Raw genomic sequence first — 27,520 nt, forward strand, 5'->3', positions numbered from 1 at the left:
TAGTAGGTACTGGGAATACTCATTAGTATTTTGAAAATTGCTTGGAAAAATTGGGTTCTCTTCTGGTGAGAATAAAATCGCTTTAGGGAAAAGTAAAAAAAGATAAATAATTCCTAGCATAGAATGTGGTTCATTCATGCAAAGGAGCACAGCAGCTGCAAACAGAAATAATTCAGAAATTGTTGAGTTTCCATGGGTTTAAGTACCTTTTTCATCAGAAACTAATGGTACTTTGCTTTCTTCTGGATTTTTTATTTCAGATCATATTAATATATGTATTACAGCAATGATTATTAATGATAGGAGTCTTATCTCCCATGCTGTCAGTATGATGATGTTTTTCTTATCTGCCTTTTATGCATTGAATTACCAGTCCAACCTTTAATTGTACATTAAAATATTTTGAGAAATGAGAGGGAAAATTATTTTCTACCACTGCACACAAATATTAGAACTTCAGGCATTGTGAGTCATTATACTCTAAATTGGTTGCTTCCTCATACACCCCACTAATAGCCCCAGCACTGCAAGTCTCTGATGTTTGCTGTCAGCCAGCAAACACACAGAATGGCATCAGTCATATTACAGCATCACCACAAATAAGTAGATAATAAAGGTCTTTCTCCTGACATTGCCTTAATACCATACAGCACACAAATAAAAACTGTGATTTTATTGTCTTGCTGGTTTTAGAAAAAAACCCATAGGAGTTTTTCCATTAGAGTTCAGTGGTATGGCAGTACACTGAATTATTTAGGTGCTTGGAACATGCTTAAACTCCCTTTCCTTGAAAATACCAACATTGTTGAACTGGGGTGGGGGAAGAATTCAATACAGCATAACAAACATATTTATTATTCTAATGTGGCATAGTTAACTTGTCCAACTACTGTCTGTAAAGTACTCTGAGTTCTCACTAACAGCTTTCATTTGAGAATTTCAAACTGCTCTACCAAAAAAAAAACAAAACAAAAAAGGTTAAAGAAAATTTTGCATCTCTTAAAAGATACCTCAAATATTCTGTTTCGCAGAGAAATGCACTGTGTCAGTTACAGCAACTCTACAATTTCAGCAGAATCGTGTGTAGTGGATTAGCAGGGTAACTAATTCTATTTATAACTGACATTGTGAAGGGAAAACCTGTGTTAGCTGAACTGGAATTTAAAGAGGCAGCATTGGCCTTTATTGGAGAATGTGGCTGTGTCTTGTGCCTGTGACTCTTGGCCAAAAAGAGGTCTGTTTTAGAGATACATTTAAAGGGGTGCCTTAAATGAGGCACCCCTGCTTTACTTTTATTTTGGGGGCTTTGGCAAAGACAAAGAAGTTTTGCATAGAAAGGCTAAAACAACCGCATGTGAAACAGAACAGCGTGCTTTTTTTCTAAGCAAACCAGTTAATCAGAAATCTAAATGATACCTCACTTGATGGTAACTTCTGTGAAGGGGATTACTATGTGTGTAGGTTTCCAAAGATCCCTTATTTCTAAAGGTTTCTGCCTCTGCTGGCCATTTTGACTGATTTCTGGCTCCCACCTCCTGCCCACCACTCCCCCCCAACTTTTGGTTCGAATTTTGTGAGCGGCATTCCTTCGGGAGGCTGAAGGAGGTGACAGCACAAGGTCTTTGTATCTCCTTCCTTGCTCTTCCCTTTGCTTTAGGCAAGAGGAGGGAGAGGTTTGGGCCCCTGTGTGAGGCAGCAGCAGATGTAGATCCTGTGCAGCTGCGTGGTGCCTGCTGCTGCTGCTGCTGCTGCTGCTCTGAGCCCTGCGGGAAGTGCCCCGGATTGGACACGGCAAGAGGGGGAGGATAGAGCTGGAGAAGGTGGGAGCAGTTGAGTGGCTGTGCATTAGTGGATAGGCTTGCAGCTCTAACTTGTGACTGCTCTCAGTTTGGGGTTTGCAAGGGCACAAAATGCCTTGCCAACATCTTTTTTTCTGCTTTATTTTTAACTCCTTTTCCCTTGGGAAAAATAATTTGTAAGATACAAATAGGACTTGAACACTAGGCAGTCGAAAAGATGGGGATGCTAACTTGACTGATGTTTTCTTTGAGAAAACTGGCAAATTTCAGCTTTTACCACAAGTAATTATTTTTCACTATAGTTTCTCTATTTGAGCCTTAGGATTTTGTTGCAGCAGGTATTCAGAGCTATTGCTGCCATAGTTACTGGAAGCTGCATTATGCTGTAGCAGCCGCCAGCCTCTGCATCAGCAGCAGAAGTGTTTGGGGAAGAGGGGAGGAGAATTGCACAATAGGATCCCCGAGAGCTGACAACAAAACCGGCTGGAAAAAAATGTGGATTTACAGATGGTTCATTTAGCGTGCATCGTGCAAACTTTGGAGAGAAAAATGAGATGGAAAAGCAATCCAGCAGAATCGGTATCATATTAATGTTTTCTCAGTAGTTTGTGATTATCTTTAGTTTAGGGCTGGTGTCTTTTTGTTGTCATTTTACTTGCAGCTTTTAATGGTTTACTTGGAGGAGGGGGTAACTGTTGACAGTTCTTGCTGCATTTGATACACCCAGAAATCTGCATGCTTTTATGAAATTCTCTTCAGAAATGCTTTTTATAATATGCTGTATGCTAGAGTATGCTGGTCCTGTGAAACCAAGACTTCATGTATGTCTTGATACCTACAGAAATGAAGCTGTTTTTCTTATGTTTCCCCTGAGGCTATTTTATTTCCTGCTAGAACTATACTGAGTGCAGATTGCTTGCATGGAAAAGCAGGAATATGAGCAACAGCATGCTGGGCTTTTTTCCTGTATCTCATAGCATTCCAGTGTTTCATGTCTAAATTTAACAGTATATGTGATTTAAGATGTTTTAGATGAAAAAAAATTAGTGATCTCTCCTGTTTATTGCAAAATTTGGCTAAATTCCTATGTTAGCTGGATTGATACTTGGTTTTAGTTTAGTCATCCAAACATATATGACACAAACTGACTGCTGTTCTTTGAATTGCTTATTAGAGGATTTAGCTATGAAGTGTGTGTGAATAATATTTTCTTTCTGGGCCATTGTCATATCATTTTTAAGTTTAGTTTACCATGTTATTTCCACAAACCAGCAGAAGTGTGCTGACATGACATAGCATGTTCAAAGGTAGAAAGGGAGCATTCTGACTTCATGTTCTTGGTTTCAGCAGTTTCTGTGAGAGACAGATCTGTATTCCAAACTAGCCAGTAATCCTGCTCTCACAGCCAGTATTTCACAGCCAGAGGGAAAACATCCTCTTGCATTCGTGTATTATGTAAGTGGCTCTGCATGGATTTTCATTATCTTTTTGTTCCACTTCAGAAAACTGTCTGTAAGAAGCAGCTTCATAAAAAGCTGTTTAATGTTCAGTTTCTGTGCTCAGACCTGGCTTTACTGCTCTGCCTGATTTTTGTCTAGTACTACTAGAAATTAGGAAATTAGGCAAAGACATTGAAATAACAGCAGAACTGCAAGTTGTATATATACCTGGAACAACAGTGCTTTATTTCAGAGATTTTAACCTTACAGAGGAGAGTTGTACCAACTAGCTACATCACCTGAACAAAAGCAGAAAGAATGCTGCAGTGATTGCTGTGCTGTGTTAGTTTTTCCAAGGTTTAAAGTGGAGTATGGCTGTTCCTCTGGACTCTGCCCTTCTGGGGTGTATTCATGGTGTGGAGCTGTGATTAATGCCATCACTTTGGCCTGCCTCGTGCTCTGCTCTGTGTGCAAACACACGCGGCTCTTGGAAAGGATCTCACAATTTCGTGTTGGTTCAGCAAAAAGCCATTAGGACACACGTGAGGGAATATGCTAGTGCTGCTGAGAGCAAACAGCACTCTGCCACGTGCATTGTTTGTGTTGCTTAGTCTCTGTTCCTTTATCATGTGGGGGTGGGGTGTGGTTTCAGCAAGGAAACCATTGGGAAGTATAGGAAAAGCTTGTGACCCTCTCACAACTGTAAACAGATGTTACCTAACCACCCCTGTGGGCATGGTTAGGTCTTTGGATTGCAACGCAGCACTGAGTTGTTTCATTTACTTAAATGTTCTGGGTTTCAGTTTGTAACAAGTTTGAAATCTAATAAGTCAATTTTATGGCAAGATTGGCTGAGAGCTAAAAGTCATGGTTAGGAAGAATGAGAGACATTTTATCAGAGGAATTTTATCTGGTTTTAGTAAACAGTTCCAGAACAAAAATTCTTTCACTACTGTATTAGTATCATGCTTGTTTTCAGCCTGCTGGCAATGATTTACTCCTTTTCCTTACTTTATTGCAGAATGATGCTAGCAGTGATAAATTAATAGAAATCAGCTCTTCTGGTATTTGTCTTTCTGATGTTTGATAATGCTAATGGATCCCCATCACTTCTCTTGGATGAATCCACTTTGCTTCTTTCACACGTGTCTCAGACTAAGCAACTTGCCCAAGGTCATGTGAGACCAGTGACAAATTTAGATTAATACTTTTCAACTTTCATATCACCAGAGGAACCAGAGCTTTCGTGTGGCTGCTAGTAGAACAGGTTAAAAACTATCTCATCACCAGATTCTGCAGAGAGGCTGCTAGGTTTGGTGCATAAGCATCCAGAGGCACTCTTTGTCCTGAAGACCTTGCAGGCCAAGGATGTGAAAGCACAGAGGCCATGTAACTGCTCCAAAATCAGAAGTGTTTTGTCCCAGATCAGTACTTTAACCTCCAGATTATATGGCTGCTCCATTAGAAAATATGGAAGGCAACCTCAAAGCTGCATTTAGGGGAAGCCTCCCTGAGAGTTACCACTGAAACCACGGGAGATTTGCCTAACAAGATACTTCAGATTCCATACTGTGTTTGGAAAGTGGTTCTTCTTTAGTGAACCAGTCTCTCTATAGCCTCTGAGTCTGTCCCCCCGTGGCTGGTGGTGTTACAAACCCCTGAACAGCTGGAGGTTTGTAATCTCCATAGGAACGTTTCGGTGTTGCAGGGAGGTGCCAATTCAAACCTACTTTGGCTGAATCGGAAATGAGGCATCCCACTTCTGTTTCCTGGGGATCAATTAAAGTTTATCTGAGAGCAAAAAAATTACAAATCATCTTTGGAGACGAGCAAGGACAAAGAGATCTTGGACTTGCATATTCTTCCAATTTGTTTGTGTGGGTGACAAATGGACACAAACTACTTAGCAGATGGCAGCAGCAAAGTTTGCGCTGTGTTTTCACCATGACAGACAAGTGAACAGAAGAGATTCTCTCTCAGTTACTCTCAGCATTACATTTGCATGAGCATTAAAACAAAACAGAATTCTGTTTTTCTCGTGTGAGCAGGATTCATAGTAATATTGTAAGTTATTGGAAATCTTAAAGCTTTTGTGTACTGAGACCTTCCTACTTCTTATGAAGTGCAGCGCCTTATGTTAAGGTACTCCAGGAGATTTGGAGATTTTCACTGCTCAATTATTTCATCTGTTCTTTCTGCTAAACTATCACACAAAATCAAGTTTTTGCTGTAGAAATGGTTGCTTTGAACACATGCTTACAGTTCTAGATTGAGATGTTAAATTATTCCTGTGTCGCAAAGGTCAAACACTCTTTTCATACAGATGACCTTGTATTGGTAGTGATTTTACAAACTACATGATATTTCCAAAGATTTCCTTTGAAATTATATTTTTTGAGGTTTTTTGATCTTTATAGACTCTAGAATTTTGGTGTCTTTTATTGTTTTAGAAGTATAATGAATACATTATTTAATTTCGTACTAAAATGTAATTGAAACATTTTTTCAAGACTCAAAGGTTTAATTTTCTGAGGTTATATATACTAACTCAGTGTTTAGCAGGCAAAGATCATATATCACCTTTAGATATAATCTAACTTGAATGTTAATAATTTCTTGATGGTAGCATGGGGAGAAGCAGAATATATATTCCTTTCAGAGGGCTAAGATATCTTGAGTATTATAGTGCATTATGGTAAAAAGAGATACTTCTAATTGTTGTTCTGTTGTTGTTCTGATACTTCTGAGATACTTTTGATTGTTGTTCTGTGTGTGTAAAATTTTGGCCCACAGTCGGAAGCCAAACATCTTGGAGAAGATTATAAAGCAGTTTTTCACAAGCTATTCACTTTTCTGATCTCGATTCTGCTCCAAATATAGAAGCAGTAACCTGATATAGTTCTCACATCCAACAGAGGTTTGGGTGATCAAGGTCTTTCGTTGGCACTGCCAGAGACTGTTGGTGTAATCTTGACAATGCCTGTAAATATTTCTAGGTTGGAGGTTTTGGTCTGAAAACAAAGAATGTTGGTCATTTCTATAAAGCACTTTGAAGTACTTAGATGACAATTATATAGTGGTAATAAAATTTTATAATTAAAAAAAAAAACCTCCCCAGTTTCATTTATGGAAGAATACAGCAAAATGAAAAGTGACAATTTTTTAAAAGATTGTTTTTGCTTTTATCTTTCTGGCATTGGACCTGCTTCACTGCTAGAGCTTTCTTGTTTTCTGGCATTTATGACCCTTAGAGGGTTGCAGCTTGCTGCGATGTGCATAAACACAACTATGAGTTTTTGTCATAATGCACCCTTATTGAACTAAAAAACACCTTGAATGTTGTCTGTCTTTGTTTGGCAAGATGGCTGGTTTTATTACAAATAATATTTGTTTCTGGTTTAAATTCACTGTCGGCATTTCTAACAGCAGAGAAATAGATGCTGTGCATGAAGAGTACAAGCAGAAACTGAGAGACCAGGAAGCTTTCCACAGAAAACAAATTCAACAACAGCAGCTCTATGTTGAGGATTTAAAGCAGCAGATTCTGAGAGGACAGATCAAAGCGGAGCGGGAACTGGAAAATGACCAAGCACTCATCAACCAGCAAATCCAAGAGAGTGGGTACCTGCCTCTTCCCCTGCTTCAACTCCCTTCCATTACTGCACACTTTCATCCTCTCAACATTTTTGTGCTAGTGGTGGGTTTTTTTGTATGAGTGGAACTTTTATTATGACTAATTAGTGGATTTCTTCTCCAATTGCCTTTCCCTTGAGAACAGTTACTGAGCTTTGATTAACAGAGCTATAGGGCCTCCTTCTCCAGCAGTGCTCCAGCAGCACTGTTTAATTAGCACTGCAGGTCATTAGCACTGCTGGGAGGGACAGCACCAGCTGCTCCCCTGTGGCTCTGAGCTTCCCCTCCCGGCCCGATCCCAGTCCTGCCTCCCTACAGCCGTGGTTCTGATGTTCTCTAGCTTGTCTTCTAATCTGTTTGATCTAGGTTTCTTGATAAGCAAAGGGTGCCTATACAAAGGTGTCATTGCCACCTGGCAAAATCTGCTGTTTGAGCCTGGAAGAAGAAAACTTCATGAATTTTTGGCAGTGTCTCAGATCAAAACTTATGCAGCCAGCTATCTTTTAATTATGCCAGCCACAGTGAAGAGATTAAAAGAGAATTGTTTTGATGAGATGTAGCAGAAGAATACATAGATAGTACAGAAAATCCAGAGAGTTTTCCCAAAATATCTTTATTTTGTGGCTCTGTAGACTTGTTCTCTGCTTCCCTCCAGTTCTGCTGTTTTCACTGTGTTCATGCAAAGCTTAGCCAGGCAGGTAGTTTTTGCCAGCCAAATACAATTCTTTACTTGGCAACCCACCAAAGTTCTTCACCTTTTCTGTGCCCTCTGTGGCTGCTCAGCTCCTGACAGAGGCAAGTTTTTGAGCAGAGATTAATTAGCATCTTAAGCTTGCAGCTCTTTTGCAGGGAAACTGATCTGCCAAATATTCTGCTTGCTAAAATCATGCTAAAGAGAACACATCTGGAAACAAAGCTAAGAAAAAAAAGCTTTGTATATCAAAACTAAAATTGTTATTAAGAAAAATTAACTAACATAATGACAAAAATGCTTCCCTTTTGTCCACAAAATTCCCATAGAGTTAGAATTCCTACCTCTGTGCTCTTTGCAGAGCTGCCCATATAAGGAGGACAGGAGATTCATTGTGGTGGGAATCACTAATGAAGTGTGTTTAACAAGATCAGTATTCATCAAGCAAGTGATACCTACAATGTCTCTGCACTAATGATTTCTTGCACTAGGGAAACTTCCAGAGCCCCAAATTCCTCTCTTGCAGCTCAGCTGTGCAGAGCTGCAGGAAGCCCTCATTCATCACATCAAACTAAAATACCTCTTAATTCCTGCATCCCTGAACAAACAAGGAAACACTGCTTATTTAGTAAAGGACTGCACATTGAAAGTAAGCTCAGCCAAAAGAAAATTGCTGCTAGTAAGACAGCAGTGCTTTTGGAAACTGTGGTTCTTTGAGAAGTGCTCCACTTATAAAGGAACCTGGCCTAAGATTTTTACATTGCTTGTTCAGCAATGGATATTTTTTGTTTGCTTTGAGAGCTGAACATATATATTTTTGCAACAGCATAAAAAATCTGTTTCATTAAGAGAACAGGTTCAAGCCATCAGATACAGCCTCATCATGGTGAACTCAATAATCTCTTCCTTTGTTACAGTTCATCATAGCTCAGATTGAAGCTGGTGTGCTCTGAAAAACCTCTAAGCACATCCAACCCTTGCATGAAATGAAAGTATTCTTGCATCTAGGGTTTAAAACAAATCAGCCTTGTTCTGTTCTCTACTGCATCCTCACCGACTGCAAAGATCAGGCTCTGAATATTTAGAGAAGACTTAGTGAGTAAGCAGGGGTAACATACTTTGTTATCAAATTAGGTTAATCACTTGGTGTGTGAACAAATTTGGCATTTATGAACTGGAGGGGGTCATTAATAAAAGCAGGGCATGTAATTCTTTTTGTAGAGTAGAGTGGTAATTCTGTGAAAAATACACACTGACAGGTGCTATGAGCTTGTGTTTTTTGAACTGTTTGCCATAATGGCTAAAGGTTGTGTTGGCTTCACCTGCATCTTTGCCATGACAATATTTGTTTTATTTGGTGCACATTTAACCAAGGAACTTAAAGGTCCCTTCTAACCCAAGCCATTTAATGATTCTTTAGTTTTATGATTACATGCTTCTATTCTGCAGTTGCTACCTGAGTCCTTAACCCAATGAAGATTTTTTTAGTTATCAATGAAGTCGAGCAACAGTACATTTTTCTTTAAATTGTTTGTCGAGTCTCGTCTCTACATGCACAGAAATTCTGTTCTCAAATGACCTCTAAAGGCTGATTAAATTAAGAAACAAGATAGTAACACGAAGTGTTTTCCCTATGATTTTTACTTTCTTTCAATCATTGTTTTGTTTACAGACCAGCAGTGGCTGATAAATGAGAATAAACGTCTGGCTGCTCTTCAGCAGCAGCAGAGGGAGTTTGCAGTGCAAACAGAGCCTACGCTGTGTGCAGAGGCTGAGGTGCAGAGCACCACTGGGCTGGAAACCTGCCTTTCCCTGCTACAGCAGAACAAGAAGAGACTGGTGCAGCTGGAGCTCTTGCAAAGGTACTCCTTAAAAAAGGCTGAAAGAAACATAAGGCGGAAGAAGGTCAAGTTCCGGCTGGAAAGGATAGTCAAGAAGCAGAAGCTGTTGGAAGCCAAGCAAAACCTGGAGCAGCTGGAAGCTAGCTGCTGGCTCAGTGAAGAGTGTGTGAAACAATCCCAAGTCCTAAGTGATAATATTGCTGTACAGTCCCCTTTGGATCACCACTTGCAAAAGAGACAGAAATTGTTGGGTTCGAGTTCCTTGCAGCACAGGCATTTGTTCTGTGACTCATACCTGCCCCAGGTACCCAGGTAAGTTAACATCTGCCAAATCCTCTGCACTTTCAAAAGAAATGTAAATTCAAGGTATTTTCAGGACACCTAACCTGAATGCCTTTCAATGTATTGAAGAAAATCCCCAAATCTGCAATATCAGTGAGCCCACTTTATTGTACATCAAGCTGGATCTGTTTGTCCATTTCCTTTGGGTTTGTACAGTGCATTCCCTACTTATCTCTCGGACATGGACTTTCTCACTTTTTTACACTTCTCTCTCAAGCCCACTTTTTACCTCTTTGAGAAGGCTTTTTAGAAGTGGCTTAGCTGTTGTTGTTGCCTTGTTCAAACTGTTGGCAAATACTAACTTCTGCACAATTTTATCTTGATCATCATCAAACTCTCCTTCAGAATATTGGTATCTGTGGGCTGATTATGGAAAGGACTTTTGTACTGGTCAGCCTTTCTCAAGCTAAATAAACATCTCCATGCAAAGCTAAAATGTTGGCATGCTACAGTGCTATCACAGCATGGTCCTTAGCTATTTCCACAGCAGGAAATAACTAAACTTTGCTAAGTGGATTTCTGTGACTTAGAACTATCTTTTATTTTTAATTAACATTTAGAGCTACTTGAGCCTACAGAGATTCAATATGAAGCTATATCTCATAGCATTGAGCTATTTCTTTGTGTGCAGGGCATATCTGGAAAGCAGATAGCAAGGGGATTTTATAATTAGTCACAGAATTTTATTTTTTTATTCCCTGCTAGAACTGAATTTTGAGAGGTGTTAAGATTGTTGCTTCATGAATTGTTATTCTTATTTGCAAGATAAATTACTGTGGTGAAAATGTCACCTATATTATTCAAGTAAGGATTGGACTTTATTTCTTCTTTATTTCCACAGATGTTTTTCGAAGAGGGAGTCTGTCTCCAAGTTATCTACCTCACCAAATATTGATCAATACTGTAAAGGTAGTACAAGAGAGAGGTTGTCACCTGTAGAATACCTTTACAGGAGTGGTAAAGACATTTCTGGGAGTGATGACCTTAATGATGAAAAGGGGATCTCCTTTTCAGTCCAGAGGCAGCTAACTGAAAAACAAAAAACATCTTCAACTGAAAATAAAAAAGGAGGAGAGAAGCACTCTAATGATTCAGCTATCATGGCTTATATCAATAAAAATTATAAAAAAATGGAAAAGTTGGATGACAGTCCAGGGCAAGATGGATCTCCAAACCAGACCTCTAAAGGTGCCTCTCCTGTTCATTTCAAGGAGAAAGATGAGCCTAAAACCTTTATTACAGGGAGAAGAATGACAAAATCAAAGGTGCTAGGAGATTCAAGTCAGCCTGCCAGCAGCAATGTAGCACAAAATAAAGCTCAGGTATTCAATAAAAAGATCAGAATGGATATCAATGGAAAAGGCCATAGGTCTTCTCCAGAAAACTTTCCTAAACAAATTAAGAAAGCAGTGTATGGAAACCCACCATCAGTGCATCTAAACCAAACAGTCAAGAACTGGAGGAGAGAGGCAAACTCAGCCTTGCCAAGTCATGAGGAATCATCAGTGGAAGAGAGAGAATATCTGGTGGCAGCGACATCAGTAGGAAATCTCACTAAGATGAACTCACAGACACCACTCTCTTATGTTGAAAAAAAGTGGCACAGTGCCGAGATGCTTAGTGCTGGAGTGCCCAAGACAGCCACGGATACACTGGGGAACTGGCAAGAGGATGATGAAAATGAGATTTCTGATACTGACAGTTCCTATTCTGTAGATTCACTCTCCTGTGCTTATGCAAAAGCCTTCCCAGAGAAACTGAAACTAGAAGATTTTGACAGAAATAAATGTCTTGCCAACCCAGAAGATTCTGAGAGTGATGACAGTCAAATGTCACAAGACTCTCTGATAGAAAAGGAAAATAAAGCCAAAAAGCAAAATACAAGCCAATTTTACAAGTTAAAGGCCCATCATGAGCCAGCTAAGCTTTACAAAAGCAGAACCGAGAACCATATTTCAGCTTTGGTGACATCATATGCATCTCGTAGGAGACTGGGAAAGGCTGAAAGAAGCTTTTCTCTGGATAGCTTGGCTGATGGAGAAGAGATGCCAGCAGAAGATCTGGTAGAAGAATCCAAATCTGACTCATCTGATGAAATGCCAGCAGAGATTTTCTGGAAGTTACAAACTCCTAAATTACCAGCTATACAGATTGAGGAAAACCATGAGTCCAAGACCTGCAACAGAGGTACAGAAGGGACAAATTATGATCTGAAGCTGAGCAGTTCCTTTTATTTGAACACCAAGCCACAGACTGCTTCCAGTAATGCTTGCCAGCAGTTGCTGAAGGGAACAAAAGTCTCATTTGTAGAGCAAGAAAGGTCTCCTGAAAGAGGACTGTATTATGCAAGTGGAAATCCTTTGCTTACTAATGATGCCTGGTCTTCCTGTGACTCAAAGGTTGACATCAGCAGCCCCAGAATAACAGCATCTTCTTCCCATGAAAACTTGGAATTTCAAGATGCTCGTCCGTGCTCTTCGAGCAAACCAGAACTTTGGCTAAAGAAAGATGATCTAAAGCAGTCAGCTGCTGAGGTTTCTTTTGTTTCTGGCTCTAAGCAGATTCACAGCATTATTCACAGTCCACATCATGTAATCCAAATAAACTCTGTTTTCTCCTCTGACACATTGGAAGTACCTTTACCTGAAACAACAACTGCAAGCAGGACTTCTGAGAATGGATCATTAAATAAGATTTTAAAGGGATGGACAAACTCTAATGAAAGTTCTTCCTTGGAATCTCCAAATGTAAAATCCTCGTTTGCTAGCTCAGTAGGACCAAGTTCCCCTTTTGTTCCTACTTCAGCAGAGCATGATTATTATGAACATTCAAGGTCACACTGTCCTGAACAAGAGCAACTGAGTGAATTGTCTGCTTACAGGTCTGCTCCCGAATGTGCACAAACATTCAGCTGTTTGGAAAGCACCTCCACTGCAGACTGCTTGTCACTGGTATCTAAGGAAGAGGAGAGTTCTGCCACCACAACTCATCCAGAGTTGCCAAAAGATCACACTCTGAAAAAAACACCTTTTTTCTCTGTGTTACCTGTGCAAATTGTGGAGCAGAAGAATGGCTGTGTAGATACAGATTTAGAAGATGACTTATTCCAAACTTTTTCAAAAGATGAGCTTGACAATGACTACAATAACTTGATGACAGAGTCAGGTGTGACAGATTCAGGCAGTGGAAATGCACCTGTCAGTGAACCTGCTGCTGGGTGTTCTATAGGACTTGCTCATAATATGACCTCAACACAGACATCTGCAGTAAAACACATCCAATTTGGAAACTGTGGGCAGCTTTTTCCAGTACAAAAAATACCCACATGCTGTGATGAAGGTTTCTTCCTCAGTGACTTAACAAACAAGAGCTGCTCTCTAGTGAGCACTTACAAGCTTCAGATGCTGGCTGGACAAGGAGCAGAGTCAGCTGATACAGAAGAACCCCCCAGGTCTGGGGAGAGTCATCTGGAAACAACGCAAGAAACAGATCATGAGCAAATACCTGCAGAAGTAGCAGCAGAGACAGACTTTTCCTCACAGAAGACAGCTTATCAATGTCACCCTTTAGTTGTTGCTGCCAGCACAAGCTATGATCAGTCTGCAACACCAATAGAGATGTCTCCAAAAGAGAGAATCTGTATGGAAATGAGCACAGACAGCTTAGCAGACATTGTGCCAGAGGTGCCATCGGTCAGAGATCATGGTGAGTACATATCAAAGGATGAAGACTTGTCTTCACTAAGTCATTATGAATTCAAACACAAACCTGATTCAAAGGATTATTCCCCTGAATGTGCTCTAGCAGACAGTCAGGTGAGTTGCTTATCCCAGCAAATTTCAGAAAATTCTACATTATGCACTGATAACATAAGAGAAGAAAGCAGCGAAAGCAAAGGACACAATGTATTGAATTCTCAGGCTGCAGTTCAGAAAGAATTTTCATCCAAATACGAAAACCTAGTGGTAAATGAAGGAAGTTATTTCCTACTGAATGTAAATGGGAAAAACACCAACTCATTTCCTGCTGCTATTTGTGAGAATACAAATTATTTTCTCCCAGAATCTAATTCAAGCCTATTTTACAAAGTTTCAACTAAAGCTAATCTTTTTCAAAGTGCATGTGAGACTGAAAACTATGATAAACTATTGGAGCATGTCACCATAGTGAAAGGAGAATGTGATGCTACATCTAATCTTACTGTGGAAGTCAGTGTCACAAAAAATTGTTCTGATGTACATTCTGTACATTCTGGCTGCCTCTGTCCAACATGCTCTTCAAAGTCAACAGGACAGAAAAACACTACACACAAGATAACTGACATTTCTGCACAATTTGGTGCCTCTGTTCTCTTGGAAACAGAAACACAGAACAAATCTCTACCTGAATCTAGAGGAGAAGAAGAGGCATCTTTTGAAAGTGATTGCCCAGTGGACTTTCATGCTGAATACAATGCAAATTCAGAGTTGGGAAGGGTATTTGAATGCAACACAAATGCAGCAGCTGCCATTTCTCAAGAGGAGAGTTCCTGTAGAAATAAAGAATCCAAATTTTTCAGAGACATAGAAACAGATACAGAAGAAGCCTTGGCTCCTTATCAGAATACAGGGACAGCCACAGATGAGGAGATAACAAAATCAATCAATAAGGTGAGCAACTTAGAAAAAAGGGCATTGGAAATTAAATCCAGACACACTGAAAGTTTACCTGACAGACCAGCAGCCCAAGTCCAAGGTGTAACTGAGGACAGTAAAAGGGATTTCAAAGACACTGGTCGAACTCAGAATCCAAAAAAACATACTGATATCACAGCTTGTGAAGTTCACCGTGAGTTTAATACAAATCTGTGCCTGACACATGGAGAGGTGCACAAAGCTGAACTGAAGGAAGCCAGCACAGGGGCAGAACATGCTCAGGAATCAAAAGCCTTTCTGCATTCTGGCAGCCAACTTGAAACAAGCAGCTTTTGCCAAAAAGAAGTAAGTGAGAAAATAGAAATAGGTGTTTATTCAAAAGAGCTTTCTGTTGCTCCCAAAACCACTCCTTCATCTTTGTGTTCCCACACAACAGATATTATTCAGAATGCTTTGGGATTCCTTGATACTTGCAAAGGGCCTTTACAGATGAATGGAACAACAGAGAATGTAGCTGAAACACCACTAATCCCAAGGAGGCAAGAAAATATTTCAACAAAACTTAAAAATGAAGGAAAAATAAATTCTAACAATATAATTGAGCATTGTGTACCAAACTGTTTGCACCAGGAAGACAAGGTTAATGAATGTGAAGTGGCTGGGAGTGAAGAACAGATTACCATGACAAACACTGAGGAGCTGGTTATTATGAGGCAAAAAGATTTATGCACAGATGAAAATGTTTACTTAAATGAACAGTCTCCAGCTCTGTGTCAAATGTGTTGTGACAGAGGTGACAAGGAAGAAATTTTAGATCAATTTAAGATCCCTGAAAGGTACCTGATGGCTTCTGAAATAGAATCAAATACACTGTTAGAGGATAATTCAAGATACCAAGACCCCACTGAAATGAGTGAGGATGATGATTCAGTGGACTCTGCTGCAGAGATGGGAAATGTAGTTGATGTATGTGAATATTCAGTTGAAGATAGTGCTGATATTGACCAATACAGACCTGAACAAAAATTTACAAGTCTTGACAGACACAGGTGTATGAGTTTCTCTGTGCCATCTCCTGAGCATGGCACTTCAGAAAACTTGAATGTAGGTATTGTTAGAAAAAGTTTTGACATTTGTGAATTGGATCAAGTAGGCTCCAGAGCTGAGGAAGAGACATTGCAATTGATGAAGCTAGTAGAAATGGCCAAAGCAGACAGACAAAAGCAGACATATGCAGAAAGCACAGAGGAGGAGGTAGAACTGATCTTTTTACAAAACCTGGATGAACTCTTCCCTGAAAACAAAGGCAGCTACCAAACGGCACATGACAATAGCAGATTAAATGAAGTATTAAGAGAAAGCCAGTGGGTGTCTACCAGTTTTTCTGGAAATCATGAAGACACTGGCAAGCAACAAAATCCACCAGCATCAGAGAAGTGTACAGAAAAAAACCAAGAACTTCAAGACTCCCCATGCCAGTCTGTGAAACAGCCTTTATATCTTGGAGGAAGTGATAATTCCCATCTTGTTCAAGACGTTCCCACTGCACTGAAAGGATGTACAAAACCATCTAGCAGCAGTCTTGGAACTGGGGCTGTTCTGCCTTACTATGAAACATTGATGGAGAGTGAGATGGGTGTTGGTACATCTGTTACAGCCAACAAAATGGGAGAAGACAAACGTCTTCCAGCCAAAGCGCCAAGTAAGAGTGTAGCTCTTCTGCAAGCCAGGACCATGCAGCAGAGGCAGGAGGAAGAATCCTTTGTGTTTAAAAATGGACCTGATTATGACATATCTGCACAAGCTGTCAATGATAACTGCTCTTTCACTCCCTACAGTGCAGGTGGTCTTGAGTCTGGGACTGTTGTACTTCAGCAAAGGGCCAAAGGAAGCTCATTTTTCTTGGAAAAATTAGATTCTTCTGAAGATATCTTACAGGATATTAATAATGCTTATGAAGAACACAGTATGGATTTAATGGTTAATGAATTATTGAAAGACTGTCTTAATTCCATAGAAGATACAGCTCAAGATGTAAAGGATATCATTGTGCCAGATTCACTAGTGCTGGATACTTCAAATTTGCTGTCTTCCTCAGAGAAAGAAGTGATGGAAGATATAGGGGTGGGAAAAACCCTTTACTCTTTACTAGAAAGCTCTACCCAAAAAATATTTCAGAATATTGATACAACTCAGAAAGTACCTCACTTGGAGGGCTCATCACTGCCTGATGAGAAGGCATTTTTAAGTGCAAGCTATCTGACAGCAGACAGTAAATGTGAAAATGCCAAGTTTCCTGGTGTAGCTGGTGATCAGCATGAGCCCTCAGAAAATCAGGAACATGATGTTTCAGAAGAGTGCTGTGTAGACCAGTCAGGCAATGCTGTTTTTGAGAAGGCTTCAGCCCTTTCAGAAGGCCTGAACAAGTCTCCAAAGGAACATCCACATCATAGTAAAGACTTTCTAAATTATAGTAGGAACTTGGGCACTTCTGAATATTCTCCTGGTCTTCTGAATTGTCCAGCATCATCTGCAGATAGTTTAATTGTCAGCAGTGGAGACAAAGGTAAAAATGATACTGTTGTCTCTGAAGAAACAAAGTACTTTGAAAGTGAATCAACAGATCTGAGTGTATCTGTAACTTTTTCTGGTGTTTCCCAAAAAGGAGATGAAAAGGAAAATAATTATGTGGTTGCAGAGACCACATACGCTCAGAGTGATAAACTCCCTGAAAAAGTTGTGGAAACAGAGCAAAAGGAGAAAATTGTTCCAGGTTATTTCCAGAACTGTGGTGACATAAAAGCAGATAAAATTCATGAGTTCTCAGAACACTGCAGTAACACTAACAGCGTGACTGTACCAGAATCGGGTCTGCTCACATTCCAGAGCCAAGGACAGACTGCCCATAATGAGTCAAAGTCTCTGCCATCACACTCTGCAGAAGACACTCCACCTGAGACACCATTTCAAAGCTCCAAGAACTTCAGTGCTTTTTACACATCTTCTTTACTTGGGGACTCAAAATCTCTAGTATTTAATCAGCTTGAGGACTCACTTCAGGACAGCTGTTCAACTGAGAAAGTGTCCTGCAATTCTGCAGGTGTGTGCTCTGTAAAAGAAGGAGATTTTCCCCAGTCATTGGCAAGAGTCAATTACCCAGTCTTAACAGCATTTTCAGAATTTCCTTCAACTGCAGATATAGGCCATGGTGAAACTAGCACAGATGACACTTCACATTCAAATACATTGAAACAGTCTCCATTTGCTGTTTTGCAAATACAAGACACTCAGTCTGATAAAGCTGTGGTATTTGATGAGCCAATATGTGCTTCAGGAAGTATTTTACTTTCTCTTGCAAAACAAAACAGGCATTTTCCAGTCTCAGACACAGACTGTACTTCATATGAAAATTCTGCTGTAGATGGGGAACCTGCATACAGAAGTAATAGTAAAAAACCTGACAGTGATGCAGAAATTGATCAGCATCATTGGGATAAAGTTCCACCCCAAGAAGCTTGCAACAAACACATAGAGAAAATACCAAATGATAATTCTCTTTTACTACCATCGTTACCTTTTTGGGATACTAGAAGGGCAATTCTTATCAAAGAGGGACACATGAGAAATACACTTAACAGAAGTAAGGAAGAACTGCATTCAAACATTGAAGCTGAACATTTTGCAGTGAAGACAGAGCAGAGAAATACAATAAGTAGAGAACCTGCTGAAAAGCTAACTAATGTATCTTCAAATTCTCCAAATGAATTAATAGGCTCACAAGTTACAATGCTGGAAAATCTGCATCCAAGAGATGTTCAAGTGGATCCTGAATACACCTGCAATTCATTCGGGCAAGCATATCCCACATACAGAAGCCCTGATCCCAGGCAACCATATCACACTGTCTTGGGTTTTGAAAGAAACCCTGCAGATCTGCAGGATTACTGTCAGTATGTGCCTGCAGGTGAACAGATAGAACAGCTGCCAGATAGAACAAATGTAGATGGTAGAAAAGAGATTTTACTTTGCAAAAATAATATATATTCAAGCATTGATAGCGCTGCTGCTGCTGAGGCAAACACTTGTTCAACAATGGGAGACACTACAATGAGGAATAACACCCTGAAATCAGAAAGACTCAATTCTGTAAAAGATAATGAAACTACCTCCATAAAGTTTTTGTCAGAAAACCATGATTTAACTCTTCAAGAATCCAAATTGGTGCAATTCAGGAGCAAAAGATCATATTCTACCACACGGAGTACAAAGGGCTGCAAACAAAGTGAAATGAGACCTTATTTACAAAGTCACAGGGTATCAGCTCCAGCTATTGCTGCTTTCTCTGACACAGAATGTACTTTGGAAGCTTCATCTAAGGTAGATCCTTTGTTGTATTCTGCATCTAAATCACTGCAAGATTTGAATATGAGTGTCGAGCCTCCGTCACCAACTGAAGATGATCTTTATGGAATTGAAAGATTTTCAAAGCAGGAATCAAAGAACTTATTACAAGTTAAACCTAAACCAAGATTTCAGCAAAAAATGGCACAAAATAAAAAGCTTGCAAACTGTGATTCCAAAAACTTACAAAATTTAGCAGCAAGAAGCCAAAGTAGCCAGTCTTTGAAAGACTGTACTAGTCAATCTCCATCACCCTTACTGCCCACAGCTCGCAGTTCTGTGTGTGCAGAAGCAAAGGTCCACTCAAAGAGCAATTCTGTAGCTCAGTGTAGTGAAGGGGAGGGAGAAGAAGCTGGATACCAGCCAGAAGCTGATTTATTTTTGCAAGATAATAAAGATGCAATGCATTTTAGATCAAGTGATATCAACCCTTACATTCACCCATGGCAACAAGATGGGGCCTGCAGGATTGGCTGGAAACAGCATGCTTTTGGAAGTGCAAGCGATGTCTCTTGCAATCAAATTCCTTTGACTATGGAAAATCGTAAAGTTATGAGATGTTCCAGTGTAGACAATGGATTGAACTCTCAAAATTCTCCTTTTCGTTCTCACCTAAGCTCATACGCTACAGCAAAAGTTTTGTCAAGCACTTTGAGTAGCATAGAAGGTCTTCAAGAATGGGACAGTGTCAGAGAAGACTTGCAATCAGCATGCTCGAGTGACAGCACCAAACAGTACAGCAACATGTCCAGTGAAACATTGGAGACTCACTCAGAAAACAACACTGCTGAACTTGAGAATCCTTCCACACAACCTGGTAACTCTTCAATGCAGGTTGATGAAATTGTACTGTTGTATCCTTCAGAGTCTGAAAAACCTTCCAAAAAACCACCAGGGATTACATGTGAGCAAGGAACACAAACAGCAACTTCAGGAAGGTATAAAAGGCAGAGAAGACATCAGAGAAGCTATACAGATGTTTCTGCAAAACAGAAGGAAACAAACAGAGATTTATTTCGTCAACCTTCTTCTTGGACAAGCATGCAAAACCTGTCCATGCATCTGTCACAGCTTCTTCAGAACACTTCTGAGCTGCTGGGAAACCTTTCCCAACAGAGTATTATAGACAGTGAGCAGAATGCCAAAATCAAGCAAAAAAGAACTGAAGGTGCTGTAAAGGCTATTAGGTCAGATAGCTGTACTCAGACTACAGCAGATGTAGGCACTCAGACTGAGATCTTGGAAAAACCTCAAAGCAAAAATGAAGAAAAAGAAGTGGAGGCAAAAATGGAAAAGGAATGGACGGCAGCTCAGGCAGTAAATGTTGATTGGAAAGAAATTGGTGCAGATACAGTAGGAGAGATTCCCAAAAGGAAAGAGGAAACACCCACTCTTGAAGAAAGAACACAAGAACAAACAGGGATGAAAAGCCTGGGCAGTTCTGACTTCCATGACAGTCTTGACAGCATTTTGGAAGACTCCTTTATGCGTCTGCCTCGTTTACCCAAAACTTCCACCCCTATCTTACATTTTCAAAAAACTTCACTAAATGAACAGCAGAATGTTGCTTTTGGTAGTACTAGAGTTTCACCTCTCACACCATCTTTGCCGAGTTCAGGGCAAGATGGTTCTTCATGCACTGTAGTTAGCAGCCCTACTAATAGCACCTCTCAATCTCCAACGTCTTACACTCAGGATAGAAGAAGTGTCAATGAAACAGAGACTCCAGCTGAAAGAAAATTTTGGTACAAAAATACCCTGCTAGTCGACAGGGCCTCTTCCCCTATTCTTACTCTTAGCGCTAGTCCCAGCAGCCAGACTGCTTTCAGCAAGTCTGCCTGCCCTGCTAAGGAACCTCTTGGATACTCCAGTGTTGCTTCAAGTCCCCTTCACACCAAGAGGAAGCTGAGGGCAGGCCCACAGCTCAGCATGCAACATCACGTGGACAATTTTTCACAGACAGAAACAGACAGTGAATCAAGCACCTCTAGAGAACACAAGAGCATAAGAAAGAAATCTGGAACTTTCTCAGATAAGAAAGCAGCCAAAGACATCTTAGGGCAGGATGGTTCCAAAGACTTGGAGCAGCAGCACAGGCTGAGGGTTGACACCCACACTACCATTTGTGCAGAGCGGCTGTACCACTCCAGCAGCATGCTGGAGGTGTCAGGCCACAGTGAAGTTGTTACGGGTGATGTCAGAGACCAGGCTTCAGTGGCACATTCCCTTCGCTGTATGTATGTTACAAGGGGTGGAAGAGGTTCTGCAGCTGGAACCGGGCACGAAAAGTACTCTGGGAGTTCTGATACTGCTTTGACTCATAACTACCCTTCTCCAAACGCTGACTTACTTTTTAATCAAAAAATTAGTGCCACTTGTTCAAGTAAGGCAAATGCTGGCACATCCTCAGAACCTCTGGTAGAAGCATCTTCTGTACAATTTCATGATTTCTTCTGGAGGAATGAGGACAGCTGCCCTCCCCCGCTCTCTGACGTGAGCGACGTGCAGCCGTCCTTCCGAGACGACAGCACGGATTCTGTCACTGGCAGCGAATGTGACACTGAAATCCCTCTCAGCAAGAACTCTGCTTTTGCAAAGCCCTACAGGCCTCGGAGCTACAGCCTCCGTGACTTACCCCTACACAATAAATTCAGCAACTGGTGTGGTGTGAAGAGCAGCCCTCCTCCTCTGTTCCTCGGCTTGAGCGGCAGCGTGACCGACTTAAGGGCTCAGGCAGACAAGAAGCCCAGAAGCACACAGTCAACAGAAGTGGAAGGGAATTACCACCCTTGTGACAGCAGGAGCAGAGAGATCAAGAGACTTCAGAGGGAGCGTGCCCAGATCATGTCTAGCATTCACCTGGATCTGCATCAGCATCCCCTCACAGTGGAACTGACTGAAGCAAAGCTCAATTATGGCATTGGGGAAACAGATGCCCTGCTGAGGGTCCTTCAGAGAGGAGCTGCAGATGAGCCAGGGACAATTCCAGTGAAGCAGCAACTTTATGAAAGGTAAACTACTTTATGTAGTGTTGTTTTAGGTATTTTTAATACACTTCATGCAGCTTAAAAAGCAGTTAGTAATGAGCCAATCACTCAGTCCCACTGAATTTGAAGAGATACATTATCAGGCCTATTTTAAAAATTGTTAAGCAATGCATTTAGGACAAAATTTTGGGGTTACTCCAAGAAAACAGGGAAAAGTGATTTGGTGTAATTCAAATCTAGTGTTACTTCACCCTTAAAATTTCTAGCAGCCACAAGAGTTATCATGTGTACCTGCTGAGTAGGAATATATTTAATTGATTTATTGCAGTGTAAAAATAATTGATACATCCTGTTTATGGAAATATCCCATTCATGTTTCTGTGAATAAATGCTGCAGTATGAATAAACCAAAATAATTTGAACCCCCCATAAATATACAAAATAAATTTTTATAAAAACAAGATACTTGATTCTTGTGATTGTAGAACTGAGTTTGGGAGAACGTTACAACAAAAATTTTGAAGCAGCTGCATTAGTCTCCATCCACAATTTTCCTCTCAGCTGTAACCAGCAGTAATCACCACCCTCTCTTACATTTCCTGCTGTCAGAAAAGCAGTGGCACTTTAGAGTTTCTGCATCATCTCTCATCATGTAGACAAAGAGATATTAGATGGTATTAGATTCCTATAAAAATTTTACATTAAAAATCTACCTAATATTTAAGCACTTAAAAAATCAGAAAATTTAACTTTGCAGGGTGCATTTTGTCACTCTGTTCACGTTTCCCTAACAGACACATGAGAACTATTGAAACTCTGAGGAAAGAAAGAGTAGAAAGGCTACAAAGATACCAAAGAAGCCGAAGCCTGAGCCCCCAGAAGCATTTGAGTCTGTCCCAGACTCTGGATGTAAGTCAGAGGGATCTCGATCTCCCCAGCAGACGCCGAGAATATCTGCAACAGCTGAGAAGAGATGTGGTGGAAAACACCAGGTAGGGCATTGGAAACCTCTCTTTAGTCCTGATGCTCATGGACAGTGTTCACAATGGGGGCACATTAATGGTGCTTGCTGACATCTGAGACTTCAGGGGCAGAATTCTTCTCAGTGTGGGTGCATTCACCTTTGGGATAGAAAATGCTTTCAGGAAAAAAAACGTGCCTGATTTTAGAAAACATTCATTAAAATCTTGGGTATAGTTTTATTTTAGTCCATAACAAGTGTCTAATTTATTATATGTGTTTGATGGATGGGGACAGCCAAGTATTCTCTGCAGACTGATTAAAGACCAGTCTTGCTGTGATTTAGGAATGGTATTCTCCAGTTTAGTAGTCCTGCTAAAATCAGTGCTGCTTCCCCTCCAACTGGAGGTAGGAAAGGTAAAGATCATGGGTTGAGATAAGAACAATTTGCTAGAAACAGCAATGAGATAAGAAAAAGAGCAGTAACAGCAACAGCATTAATAACAAAAGGGGCGAGAAAAGAAATTATTCAAACTGAAAGCCCCCTGACAATTGACAATATGGGATGGCTCTCTCTGCTCCATCTCAGCTGGGAGGAACCCCTTCTGCCAGAAAAGTGCCTTTCCCCCACCACAGCAATGATGTGAGGTGGCACAGAATGACCTCTGTGTCCTGGCCATGCCTCCTCCCAGCAAAATTAGCCCTGTCCTGGCAGGAACCAGAACACTCCTTCACTAACTTAAAAGCCACAGAGTTCAGTTTCATTTTAAATATCAGAAAAGCTCAGCTCGACTTCACTATTTAGAATTTCAGTTTCTCGGTTCCCACCATATTCTCTAAATGTTTTGCTTCCTTTGTGGTCAGGAGACAGCTATTTCCCCAACTCAATTATCTTGTATGTGATATGCCAAAGCCCTAACCTTATATCATATGGAGACCTGATTTAGAAACCACTGTAGTAATCTCAGTAGTAATTGGACTTTCAGTCTGAGAAATTTTCCAAGGCTTATGTCTACTTAGCCTTTAGTGAGCAAAGAAAAGCTTTTTGGAGGCTGGTGTGGTGGGGTTTAATTGCTTTTCTGGCAGGTTTTCCTGTTCTAAATTGAAATACAATTTTCTCATGGTATTTCAAGTAATTATGTGTTTTTTCCCTTACTTGTCCATCCCTACAGAGTTCAAGAACCAAAAAGAAGAAGCATTCAGCACCCTTCAGACATTGAACTGCTGCTCCGAGACTATCAGAGGGCACGAGAGGAAACCAAAACTGAAATTGCGAGAGCTAGGGACAAACTTAGGGAGAGAGCAGAGCAAGAAAAAAGGCGGATACGGGAACAAATATTTTCTCAGTTACAGAAGGTCAGCATCATGTTGAATCTATACATAGTCTTGAAGTTCTCAGGATTTTCTTTGGGTGTAATTTTTACTTGGTCTTCTAGCTTTCAGTAGTTGCACTGGCAAAGTAAAATCTTCAGTCTTTAACAACTGTATTTGACCCGCAAATTAAGTCAGGGGCTTGAGAAGTAGACAAAGAGCAGCAAATGGGACTGAAAAGATATCTTTTTATAAACCTTCTTCCTCTTAAAAGCATCCTAGCATTAGTTTGATAGTCTGAACTCTTATATGTGCAGAAGAGAGCAAAAGCTGCATTTTCCCAGACTGCCAAGTTTTACAGGGTCATTCAGTCTATAGTGTATATGATCCCAGGCTTTCAAACAAACCTGCTTATTAATGCGTTCTGTATGGCAAGTTTGTGTCAACACTTCTTAGAGGAAACTGGATTTCTTTAGATTCCTCTTTCAACTTTCAACTCAGGGGGTTTTTTTGTTGGTGTTTTTTGGTTGTGTTTGTTTGTTTGTTTGTTTTTTGCAATACTGTGATTCCTATTACAGGAAGAAGCAAGACTGAAGACTCTTGCAAGTACAAGCACTTTATGTACAGACTCCAGCCTCAGCCTCTCCTCTGGCCCAACATCTGGTTACAACAGCAGTAATACTGCCACATACACTGCAAGTAATTTCAGCAGCCAGGAAGGGCAGGTGAGAAACCACTGCTGTGTGAGACTGATGTCCCCTGGTGCTTCAAGCACAGAGGCACAGTGCAGGAACAGAGATGGGTTTTGAGATGATTTGAATTCTGTCACAGCTTTGAAGCAGGACAAGTTTGCATTACTAGTACATAGATGGGTGACATGGGGTGAGGGAGCATTTTGCAATGTAATTGCAAAGGACAGTGACATTTATTTTGTGGGGACTTTTTTTGTAATTCGTGGATGAAAACTGAGATAGCTACTACTGCCTATGTAACTGTCAGAGAATCTGTCAAATGTTTTAGAAACAGCAGGCCTTTTCCTGTGATAAATCTGGTAGCATCTGATATTCTGAGTGACTCCCTCAATGATACATGCATTGACTTGAATTTCCACGTGTGAAAATGGACTTTCCTGAAGTCACTTTTGCAGTATGAACCCATGCTAGTTCCCTACACTTGTTTTGCTAAATTTCCCAACTTAAAGTATCATTTCATAACTAGGGGAAAGACAAAGGGGTTAGCTCATGATAAAGAGAAGCTTCCAGCTTTGTAAGGTTGTAAGGCAGATTTGCTACTAATATTCCACTGCCTATGTAACACAAATTATTTTTCCCACTTCGAACGAACACTCCCACTTCTGCACTTTCTTAAACCAGGTTTCTTCTGGAAATACTTTGGTTACAAAGGATACACGAGGTCGCACAGCTGTTAGAAATAGTCAGCTTTATACATTAGAGCAATTGCATAAGGATTCAACATTTGGTAAGTAAAACATACATCTGCTCCTTTTGAGTTGTGTCCCAGAGCCTAATGAGATTTGTCATTTATGCAAATCAATTTGAATCTGGATATTGCAAGGATGCCCCTACCTTTACATGACTTCAGAAAAATACCACCAACCAGTAGCCAGAGCTTGCTTAGAATTTCTTTATATATTAAATGGTGATTTGCTTACTCTGAAGTTGGTCTTTTGATGTGGTAACATCAAAGCACAGCTTTTTCAGATAATATGAGGATAATATTTTGAATGAAGAAGTAAGCAAAGGGTGTGGGGCCCAAATCTGTAATGAGTATAGAATTGGACAAGCAAATTCTTATTTTTAGCCTCAAGAGTTAAGCTATTTTTCCTTATTTTATTTTCTTACATGTGGCAATAACTGTTAAAATTTCAGTACTGCAAGATACTGCAGTTTAATTACCAACACACAGAATGTCCAGGCAAGGGATGTTATCACTCCTTCATTAGGATCAGAAGGATTGGGGGTTCCAGTGGAGAGTTTAAGTCCCTACAATGTAAGAAGAGTGATGGGGTTACATTTCCATTTTTTTGTTCCCTCGCCGGTTTTTTTTTTCCTGCAGAAGCCAGCAGAATTCAGCCCCCTCTTCCTTCAAGTGGCACCAGCTGTAGGTTCACTCATGGATTAACTATTTCTGTCAACTCCTCTTCAACAAAAGGATACCAAGATTTATCCAAACATATCTTGGCAAATGCTACCACTGAGGTAAGTAAAAACAGAGTTTTCACTTATTGCTTCTGGAAGTTGTAACAAAAATGGGTGGGACGAGTCTTGTCCTGCATCACAAACAGTTACCCATTTGTCAGGTACAGACACACACACTGAGCAATTTTGAAGGATGGGTGAAAGTGAGCCAGGCTGCAGCCATGGGGTGCAGAAGAGAGAGTGGGGTGTTAGCTGGAATGTTTGAGTGAAGCTGGTGTCATTTGTCATTGTTTTCTAAGGTAATGGCAGCATGCTCTCACAACCTGAGGAACCTGTACACGTGCCAAGCAGCAGCTGGGTGGAAGTAAGTTTCTGGCAGGTCTGTGTAAGGGGAGGTCTCTCTCTGTACCTGGCCCTCTTGTGGGCCAACACCTTTCCCTTGCCTTTGACAGGTATCAGTGTACGGAAAAAGAGGTGCAGGTGTACTACAAAGTCTTCCCTTCAGCAACAAGGCATGGATTCCTGGGAGCAGGAGTGATAGAAAGGCCTCTTCCCTATGTATGGGGACTGCTGAGAGATCCTGGCAAGAGGCATCTCTTTGACAGCTCTATCACTACAGCTCGAATACACAAGAAGGTAACCAGCCACATTCACCTGGGTGAGTATCCTCACACGGAGCAGATGACAAGCACCAGCACCATCTGGATGTAGGCAGCCAGGAAGTTAAAGGCATCTTGTTCCATTTCTTCAGGTGTAAATGAGAAATTTAATTATTTAATATGGGAGCTTCAGCTTTGCAAGACTTTTCCAAGGCTGATATTAAACACATCTTGCTGTGAAGTGCAACTAGAGACAGTGGTTTGAAAGTAAAGATAAAGCTGAAGTGGCTTGAAAAAGCATTTTAAATATGTATTACAGCCTATGAACTAGAGCTCTGCTCCCAGGCAGTAAATCAAAATAAAATATGTATCTCTGTGTAAGGGGTGGGGAAAATTGTGAAAGTTCAAGTTGTCAAAGTCTAATTCCCCTTCCTTATTTTTTTCCCCCCCAGTATATTTAGTGACTGATACCTCCCTATGTTACCTAAAGCAGCCCCGGGATTTCTGCTGCATTACTGCAGAAGCCAAAGAGGTAAAGTGAACATTGTGTCTGCAGCAGAGGAGTTGCTTTGATATCCTGGTTCAAGGATAAAGGCGAGAAAAGTCAATCTGCATATCTGCAGGAGTGCAGTGTAGCAGAAAGGAAAGCCATGCCAGTATCACACAAGTGAATTATGTGTAAAACTCCCTTGTGAATGACAATTGCCAACCAAGGCCCATCAGA

The 27,520-nt window shown here is 40.6% G+C and overlaps 1 protein-coding gene across 1 annotated transcript in view; it reads left to right on the top strand.

Moving 5' to 3' along the window:
- The window catches only part of STARD9 (StAR related lipid transfer domain containing 9), a 95,912-nt gene that overhangs the window by 64,277 nt on the left and 4,115 nt on the right, over window positions 1-27,520 (top strand). Inside the window, exons 22-32 of the mRNA XM_059849554.1 lie at window positions 6,665-6,855; window positions 9,235-9,715; window positions 10,587-21,791; window positions 22,562-22,759; window positions 23,900-24,083; window positions 24,617-24,763; window positions 25,412-25,517; window positions 26,115-26,257; window positions 26,497-26,561; window positions 26,650-26,855; window positions 27,249-27,328. Of these exons, the coding sequence (XP_059705537.1) occupies window positions 6,665-6,855; window positions 9,235-9,715; window positions 10,587-21,791; window positions 22,562-22,759; window positions 23,900-24,083; window positions 24,617-24,763; window positions 25,412-25,517; window positions 26,115-26,257; window positions 26,497-26,561; window positions 26,650-26,855; window positions 27,249-27,328 (13,006 nt within the window). The remainder of the gene's footprint in view (window positions 1-6,664; window positions 6,856-9,234; window positions 9,716-10,586; window positions 21,792-22,561; window positions 22,760-23,899; window positions 24,084-24,616; window positions 24,764-25,411; window positions 25,518-26,114; window positions 26,258-26,496; window positions 26,562-26,649; window positions 26,856-27,248; window positions 27,329-27,520) is intronic.

Source organism: Haemorhous mexicanus, chromosome 6 (genome assembly GCF_027477595.1).
Source record: "Haemorhous mexicanus isolate bHaeMex1 chromosome 6, bHaeMex1.pri, whole genome shotgun sequence".
NCBI lineage: Eukaryota > Metazoa > Chordata > Aves > Passeriformes > Fringillidae > Haemorhous > Haemorhous mexicanus.